Raw genomic sequence first — 8,966 nt, forward strand, 5'->3', positions numbered from 1 at the left:
TGGGGAATTCCGTCAAGAATGAAGTGAAGCAGATTTTTACTTTCGGTAGGATGCCCAAGTACCTCAATAGAACTGGTGTCACCCTGATACCAAAGTGTGGTAACCCAGATTTATTTAGTCATTACCGGCCTATCAGTCTGTGTAACACGGTGTATAAGATCGTCTCCAAGATTATTGTTGCTTGAATTCGGCCTTTCCTTCCATATCTAGTCTCTCCGCTCCAAACTGCCTTTGTCCCTAGGAGAAGAGGAGTTGACAATGCGATAATTGTCTAGGAAATTATCCATTCCATGTCCAAAGCAAAGGGGAGGTGTGGGTTCATGGCAATTAAAATTGATTTGGAAAAAGCCTATGATTGAATGGAATGGAGTTTTATTCATGATACCCTCAACCTGTTCAGGTTCCCAAGTCATTTGATCTCTTTAATTATGAGTTGTGTCTACTCTTCCTCAATATCCATTCTCTTTAATGGGGGTGCTACTGAGTCTTTTCTCCCTTCAAGAGGGATTAGACAAGGGGACCCGTTGTCCTTGTATCTGTTCATTTTTTGTATGGAGGTTTTGGGTGCCATGATAGCCGAAAAATGCTGCTCCAAGTTGTGGAATCCAGTCAAGGCTTCACAGGGAGGGTTGCCCTTTTCTCATTTGTTCTTCACAGATGACCTTGTGCTATTTGCAAGGGTGGATTGGAAAAATTGTGTTGATGTTAGGGAAGTTTTGGATTCCTTTTGTGAACTTTCTGGTCAAAAGGTTAGTCAGGAAAAATCCTGAGTTTTCTTCTCACCCAATGTACCTGCTGATGGAAGGACTGATCTGTGCAATATTTTGGGGTTTCAGTCAACTCCGTCGCTTGGAAAGTATCTTGGTTTCCCAATTAAACACTCAGGCACGCTGCAAGATTTTGGGTATATTTTGGAGAGGGTGCAAGGGAGGCTTGCGGGGTGGAAAGCTAATTTGCTCTCCTTTGCGGGGAGGCTTGTTCTCACCCAAGCCGTAACTTCCACAATCCCGAACTATGCGATGCAATGTGGTGTTCTTCCTGCTAAGATTCTCTCTAATGTGGATAGACTCAGTCGCAACTTCATTTGAGGTTCATTTGACAACAAGAAAAAGCTGCACTTAGTCGGTTGGAGCAAGATTACAAAGCCAAAGAAGGAGGGTGGTCTAGGCATTCAGGCAGCCAAAGCAAAGAACATTGCTCTTTTAGCAAAATTAAATTGGCGCCTTGCTACGGAACCCAATTCTTTATGGGCTAAGGTGCTGACACAAAAATATCGTACTCCCCAGAGAATCGCAAATCCTCGCACCCCTTTCAGAACTTGTTCTGTCACGTGGTCTGCCATTCGTAAGGGTGAACTAGTATTTAAGAAAGAGGGGTGCTACGCCCACAACATTTTCACAACAAATTATAAGTGGTTAGTTGTTATTGGTTCAAATTTGAACCTAACACTAAGATTACTTCTTTGCCCCAATAATAACAACTAGTAACAACTTGATACTTAAGATTTGTTGTGAAAATGTAGTGAAAATGTTGTGGACATATCATTTTTCTTTAAGAAAGGGTCAAAATGGAGTGTCGGGAAAGAAAGTTGTCTATCTCTTTGGTATGATAAATGGTTGGATAAGGGTGCACTTAGAAGCTTGATAGAAGGTCCTCTAAATCGCGGAGAAGAGCATACCCAATTGAAAGAGGTGGTGAGCTTCTCGGGTTGGGACTGGCAGAGTTGCTCTTTCGCCCTTCTTGATCAATTTCTAATGGAGGTTAGAGCGACTCCTATTTCCTTTTTTGCTCAAATTTTAGACCGAATCATTTGGTCATCCACCCCAAGTGGAAATTTTGAGCTGAAGGAGGCGTACAAGATAGCGAGTATGGAGGAAAATAGTAGCCATCCATGTTGGTTTAATGGTGAGTGGATTTGGAAAGTGCAAACCGTTCCTAAAATTCTCTACTTCATCTGGCAATGCTATTATAACAGCATCCTTGTCCGATCTGTGCTTGCTGGCCGAGGAATGGAGGTGCCAGATTCTTTTGGGATTCATATTCTTAGAGACTGGTATGCTACCCGAGAATGTAATCCATATTCTTAGAGACTGGTATGCTGCCCGTGAGTTCTGGGACTCTTTCCCTCCTCCTCTTTCTGCAGTTGTTTTTTATGAAACAAACCTTGTGGATTGGTTGAGATTGAATTGCAGCAGCACGAAGAGATATACAGCGGCAAATCTGAATTGGGGGATCGTGTTTTCTTTTGGGATTTGGAGCCTTTGGCTTCGAAGGAATGGTGTCATGTTTAGGGGTGAGAGACCCAATCGAAACTTGAGGAAGGATGTGATCTCGAAGGCCACAAAGTTTGCCTATGTGGGTGTAAACGGGAAGAGAACTCAGACCTGCCGGCAAATTTTTGTCCGCTGGTGCAGTCCGCCTCTACACTGGCACAAAGTTAATTCTGATGGTTTGGCTTTTGGTAATCTTGGGCGAGCGGGAGGTGGTGGTCTGATTTGCAATAATAAGGGTGAGTGGATCTGAGGATACGCAAGGGCAATTGGCTACACTACGAGCGTGGCAGTGGAGTTGTGGGCATTAAAGGATGACATTAGACTGTGTATTGCTTTAAAAATCCTAGCTGTGGTTTTTAAGCTCAATGCAAAGCTGGCTGTAGATTTGCGGTAGAAGGGAGAGGGTCATCTGATTGGTTTAGGAGCTTTATTGAATGATTGTAAAGTGGGGCTTCAAGAAATTCCTAGAGTCTAGATCCAACACTGCTATCGTGAGGCGAACAAATGTGCAAATAACCTTGCTAGAAGGGGAGCTCTTCTTTCACAGGACTTTGTTGTTTTGTTAGAACCTCCAATTGAGGTGGTTAATCTGCTGAGGTTGGACTCAGCTGGCGTGTCTTATGAGCGCCTTATTCCTGCGTGCAATGTTGTTTCCTACTTTTTAATGAAGTTCCATTTTTACCCCAAAAAAAAAATCACGTTTCCCAATTTAATTGTTCTAAAAAGTTTTTTTCTTTTTGCTCAAATTTTTTCCTCTCTAAGTAATAAAATTAAAATATCTTATAATGCAATGGTTTACCTATGTAAAACACCTACATGCATAAACATTGTGTATAGTTCATAGAATTTGTTTAGATGAGTTTATTTTTGTCTACATATCTATAAATATTATTGATGGTGAACTAAAAATTAAATCAACTCCAATTCGTCCATAAGAGTCGTCCGTGAAGAAAGGTTGTCCCAACGTAAGAAGGTCGTCCATAATAGGACGGTTGTCCATGGGCGTGAGGGTCATCCATAGGGAAGCGCATGGATGACCCCCTAACACTTGGGAAAATTCCAGGGAAATTTGTCTACACAAACTAGCAAATTGAACCACGTGTCATTATCCCAAGGCACAAGTAAGACCCCGGTTCATCACTGTATCTTCTAACTGAGTACTTAACTTCCAATGATAGTTATAGAAGATGAGATATAACTTCCATAACAATTGTGGAAGTTATTCTTGAACCCTTTGACCTTCTTAATTACAGGGGAAGTTACAAATCATATAACTGCCTCAAGAGCACTCTATATAAACACTCATTCAGGCCAAATGAAGGTAAGTTCTGAACAACTCCTAAAAAGTTGGAATTCTATACTAAAAGAAAGAAACTAACTTTGGCATCGGAGGGTTTTTGGCCGGTCCACTTCGGTCACCTTTGATCATTTGTTCTTTTTTCAGATCTTCCAAATAGTTGCTAGCCCTTTGAAGCCTGAAGCATCCAGCCTACTGATTTTCTTTGCATCATCAATTATATAACCAAAGTTTTTGACTTTTTGTTGACTTTATGAGAGCTTGTTACCTCAGTTTTGTAGCCTTCACAATTTTACACCTTATTGTTATTTTTTAAATATATTGAAATTTTGGCTTAAGCTTTTTACTTCCCTATGTTTCGATCCGATAAACTACATGTGGGGAGCAAAAAGACCCTGATGGGAATATGGGTCGTTGGGCCATGCTAAGGAAGGCCGACCTGCTCTTGGGTTTAGAACTTGTCAGTGCTACGGGTCGGCCCATACGCCGAGGATCCGAGGATCCAGCCGATGATGAATTTCCCTTCGGATGGACACCGGAGAACCCGGGACTTCATGGTAAAGGTTAGGGAGTGACATGATCAAGACCAATGGTTAAAAGGGGAGAACCCTTGAATGTCCTAGAAGCACCGATGTTAGAGAAATACCAAAGGTAAAGGCTGACACCTCTACATTAAAGACCCTGCACCTACCACCCTGGCTGCATTAATGGGGAAGTGACACCTGAACAGTGGAAGGGAAACTTCTGGTTACTATTCAAAGGCACTGAGAAAAGAAATATCTGGGCTAAGGGGGAGTTGGGGCAACATGTGTACAAAGTATCAAAAAGAAGAGTATTTAAGGAGCAACCTAGAACAGAAAAAGTGGACGGACTTTTTTGTAATCCAAAAGGAAAAGAAAAAAGAGGAGGAGTTAATATAAGAACAACTCTCGGCTTACGTCCGAGGAGGTTGATTTACAATATTTCTTGTTGTTTCCAGGTGTTTGCAATCTTTGGCTTGTCATTTAATCCTCACATACTTCTAACCTGGGTTTCAAGCCCACACTCTACAAATTCATATTGTTTAAGGCTCATTGGGCCTGAGCCCGTAATTGCGCTTGGGGCCAGGTGCAATTGTGCACTTACAATTGGCGCCGTCTGTAGGAAATCTAGTCTAGAAGAGATAGGAATACAATGGCAGGCTTAGGTGCTCACCATGCAGATTCGCAGGGATCACAACCGGAGGATCATTTCGAGCGTCTTGAACGTCAAAGGGATCGTGAGGGAAGCGTCCACACAGAATACCCAGGGGCTAGTCATACTCATGGTGGGGGTAGTACTACCCACGAGGAGGGTTCTAAATCTATGCAGAAGGAAATCAATCGTTTGAAGAGAAAGTTACGCCGGGCTAAGCGTAGGTTTTCACCGTCCTCATCTAATCCTTTCTCAGAGGAGGATAGAGGAGGTGGCTACAGCTTAAACTCACGTTCTTCCACCAGTGCAACGTCCTCCGGTGAGGAGGACGATCAGCCAACCCGCCGACGTAAGAAGCTTCGTTCTAGGGGCTTAGGCAACGATACTATGAGTAGGGCGTTGCACCAACTCTCCAAATCTCCGTTTACACGGAGGATTGAGAAAGGAAGGCTTCCCAGAAGGTTTACCCAGCCCATTTTTACCATCTATAATGGCCGGACTGATCCGGTGGAGCATGTGAGTCACTTTAACCAGAGGATGGTGGTGCACTCTCACAATGAGACTCTGATGTGTAAAGTTTTCCCCTCCAGCCTGGGACCTGTTGCTATGAGGTGGTTCAACGGCCTTAAATCGGGGTCTATAGGTTCATTTGGGGAGCTTACTAGAGCATTCGCTTCGCGGTTCATTATGTGTAGCAGAGTACCTCGGCCATTGGACTCGCTGTTATCCATGACCATGAGGGAAGAGGAGACGTTGAAAGCATACTCCGACCGTTATTGGGAGATGTTTAATGAAATAGATGGCGACTTTGATGAGGTTGCGCTCAATACCTTTAAAGTAGGTCTTCCTACTGATCATGACTTGAGAAAGTCTTTGACCAAAAAGCCCTTTCGTAGCGTACATCGTCTCATGGATCGTATTGACGAGTACAAGAGGGTGGAGGAAGACCAGCTGCAAGGAAAGGGTAAGGAGAAGGTTATCCCGCAGGAGAGAAGGGATTTCAGGTCGGACAGGTACCACAATAACAAGCCGAGGAGAGATTACGTTGGGCAGTCCGGCTCGGCAGCACCTCAGGCCGTGAGCACTGTGTTCCGAGAGCCAGTACATCAGCTGCTGGAGAAAGTTTGTAAGGAGCCCTTCTTTAAATGGCCTGGTAAGATGTCATGGGACCCTGCGAAGAGGAATTGGAACCTTTTTTGTCAGTACCATCAGGATGTGGGCCACACTACCGAGAACTGTCGGACCCTTTGGAACCATTTGGAGCAGCTCGTTAGTGAGGGAAAGTTAAAGCAGCACTTGTGTCAGCCCACTGGACAGGTCAGTCAAGTTGGTTCAAACAACCAGAGGAATAATCCATCTCGGCCAGCATTGGGAACAATTAATGTTATCTTCGCTGCACCTGGTAGGACCGGCTCAGGTCCCACTAGGGTGATGGCGGTTTCCAATTCTCAGGCCGAGGATGCGGGCAGCAGGCCGAAGAGGTTGAAGGGCACTTTGCCCGTCTTAGGATTCTCCAACGAGGATAAGGTAGGGACTATCCAGCCCCATGATGATGCCCTGGTAGTTACGCTTAGGATAGGGAATTATGATGTGAGGAGGGTGATGATAGATCAGGGCAGCGGTGCAGATATTATGTACCCAGATCTATTTAAGGGGCTAAGGTTGGAGTTGGAAGATTTAACTCCTTACGACTCGCCGCTTATAAGTTTCGAAGGAAGAGCCGTTGTGCCGAAGGGACAGATCCGTTTACCCGTTCAATTCGGCTCAGAAACGGTTGAGGTGGATTTCATTGTGGTTGATGCGTACTCTCCATATACAGCCATCCTCCCCAGGCCCTGGCTGCACGCGCTTGGGGCTGTCTCCTCTACCTTGCACGTTAAAGTCAAATTCCCCTCGGGGGAATGTGTTGAGGAAATCCTCGGCAGCCAATTGGTAGCCAGGTAGTGCATATCGGCTGTGGTATTACATCAGACAGATGCCAAGTCTTCGGCTTTAATCATCAAAGACCTATAGCAGTTAACGGCTCCTGATTCATCTGGAATGGTGACAGGAGATGAGACACATTGCGAGGAGTTAGAGAAGTTTCCAGTAGCCGATGACCCAGAGAGATTCTTCCAAGTCGGTGTACTCTTGCCACACCAAGAGAAGATGGAATTGTTAGAATTCTTGAAGGACAATGTTGATGTTTTTGCGTGGGATCCTTATGAAGCTCCAGGCGTGGATCCGGGCTTCATTTGTCATTACTTAAATGTCAACCCAGCTATTGTTCCGAGGAGGCAGCCACCTCGGCGATCTTCCAGAGAACATTCTGAGGTTGTGAAGGAAGAGGTTCTTAAACTCAAAAGGGCGGGGGCTATCAAAGAAATTTTCTACCCCGAATGGTTGGCTCATACTGTTGTTGTAAGAAAGAAAAATGGAAAGTGGAGGGTATGTGTGGACTTTACAGACCTGAATAAGGCCTGTCCCAAAGATTCGTTCCCAATGCCGCGTATTGATCAACTGGTGGATGCCACTGTCGGACATCCTCAGATGAGTTTTTTGGACGCCTTCCAGGGTTACCACCAAATTCCCTTGGCATTGGAGGATGAAGAGAAGACTGCCTTCATTACTCCGACGGGGAATTATCATTATAAGGTCATGCCATTTGGTTTGAAGAATGCTGGGGCTACCTACCAAAGGATGATGACTAGAATGTTCGAACAGCAAATGGGGAAAACCATTGAAGTATATGTGGACGATATGGTGGTGAAAAGCAAAACAATACCCTCACACGTGAAAGATTTAGCCGATGCTTTTCGGATACTGAGAAAGTACAAGTTGCGCCTCAACGCCTCAAAGTGCTCTTTCGGCGTGGGGTCTGGAAAGTTCTTGGGATACATGATTACTCATAGAGGCATAGAGGTAAATCCGGTACAGGTCAAGGCTATCCAGGACTTGCAGTCTCCTCGGAACCCAAAAGAAATCCAGAAGCTAACGGGAATGATTGCTGCCTTGAATAGATTCATATCTCGGTCAGCTGACCGGTGTCGTCCTTTCTTCCGACTGTTGAATAAGTGGAAAGGGTTTCAATGGACCGAGGACTGCGAGTTAGCTTTTCAACAGCTCAAGCAATATCTTTCTCGGCCACCCATTCTGTCTCGTCCTGAGGCACATGAGATTTTGTTTGCTTATCTGGCAGTAGCCGTCCACGCGGTCAGCCTGGTCCTGATAAGAGATGATAACGGGGTGCAAAGACCGGTATATTACGTTAGTAAGTCTTTAGGTGATGCCGAGGTGCGTTATCAACCCTTAGAGAAAGTGCTCCTGGCCGTGGTTCATGCCACGCGAAAGCTTCCCCATTATTTTCAGTCCCACACAGTGATTGTTCTGACCCAATTGCCCCTCAAGGCAGTGCTGCGTAGCGCCGACTACTCAGGAAGGATAGCAAAGTGGGGGACCATCCTGGGGGCTTTTGATGTTAAATACAAGCCTCGCACCTCGGTGAAGGGCCAGGTCCTCGCTGACTTGGTGGCGGAATTTGCCGAGCCATTGCTGGAAGAAACTCTGAAAGAGGCCCACATGGGTGAAAAATCAGTTGGTGTGATCACAGCTGCGGTATCTCCGATTTGGGAAGTGTATGTGGATGGGGCTGCTAATCAGAGAGGGTCTGGTGTTGGACTTGTTCTGGTGTCCCCTGAAGGAATTGTCTTCGAAAAATCTTTAAGATTGGCGTTCTTGGCTACAAACAATGAGGCTAAATATGAAGCAGTCTTGGTAGGCATGCAGATGGTACGTAGGATAGGTGGAAAGGAAATCCGTGTATTCTCGAACTCTCAGTTAGTGGTCGGCCAAGTGATGGGGACCATGGAGGCTAGAGACCCCAGAATGCAGGAATACTTGGTCCAGGTCAAGCGTTTGCAAGCTGAATTTGACTCCTTCGTCTTAGCTCATATTTCTAGGAGTGCAAACACTCATGCAGATTGCTTGGCTACGTTGGCGACTTCCTCGGTTCAGGACTTGCCTAGGGTTATCCTCGTGCAGGATTTGTTAGAGCCAACCCTTATTGTCATCAGCACAGTTCACATTCATCTGATAAGGTCTGGGCCTAGTTGGATTGACCCGGTTATAGCTTTTCTTAAGAATGATACTCTTCCTGAGGACAAATCTGAAGCAGAAAAGATACGTCGAAAGGCGCCACGTTTCTGGTTATCCGAGGATCAGAAGCTGTACAAACGATCCTTTTC

The 8,966-nt window shown here is 45.2% G+C and overlaps 1 protein-coding gene across 1 annotated transcript; it reads left to right on the forward strand.

Annotated features, from left to right (window-relative positions):
- Positions 1–428: 428 nt before the first annotated feature.
- LOC142633026 (uncharacterized) lies at positions 429–1,088 on the forward strand. Its single transcript, XM_075807313.1, has 2 exons — positions 429–749; positions 837–1,088. The coding sequence occupies exons 1-2, from the start codon at positions 429–431 to the stop codon at positions 1,086–1,088; spliced, it is 573 nt and encodes a 190-aa protein (XP_075663428.1).
- Positions 1,089–8,966: the final 7,878 nt, after the last annotated feature.

The sequence above is a fragment of the Castanea sativa genome, chromosome 4, assembly GCF_040712315.1.
Source record: "Castanea sativa cultivar Marrone di Chiusa Pesio chromosome 4, ASM4071231v1".
NCBI lineage: Eukaryota > Viridiplantae > Streptophyta > Magnoliopsida > Fagales > Fagaceae > Castanea > Castanea sativa.

Coding starts and splice junctions, on each gene's coding strand:
- LOC142633026 (XM_075807313.1), top strand. CDS start 429: ATGAGTTGTGTCTACTCTTCCTCAATATCCATTCTCTTTAATGGGGGT. Junction 750..836: donor GTGAACTTTCTGGTCAAAAG/GTTAGTCAGGAA, acceptor TTGGGGTTTCAG/TCAACTCCGTCGCTTGGAAA.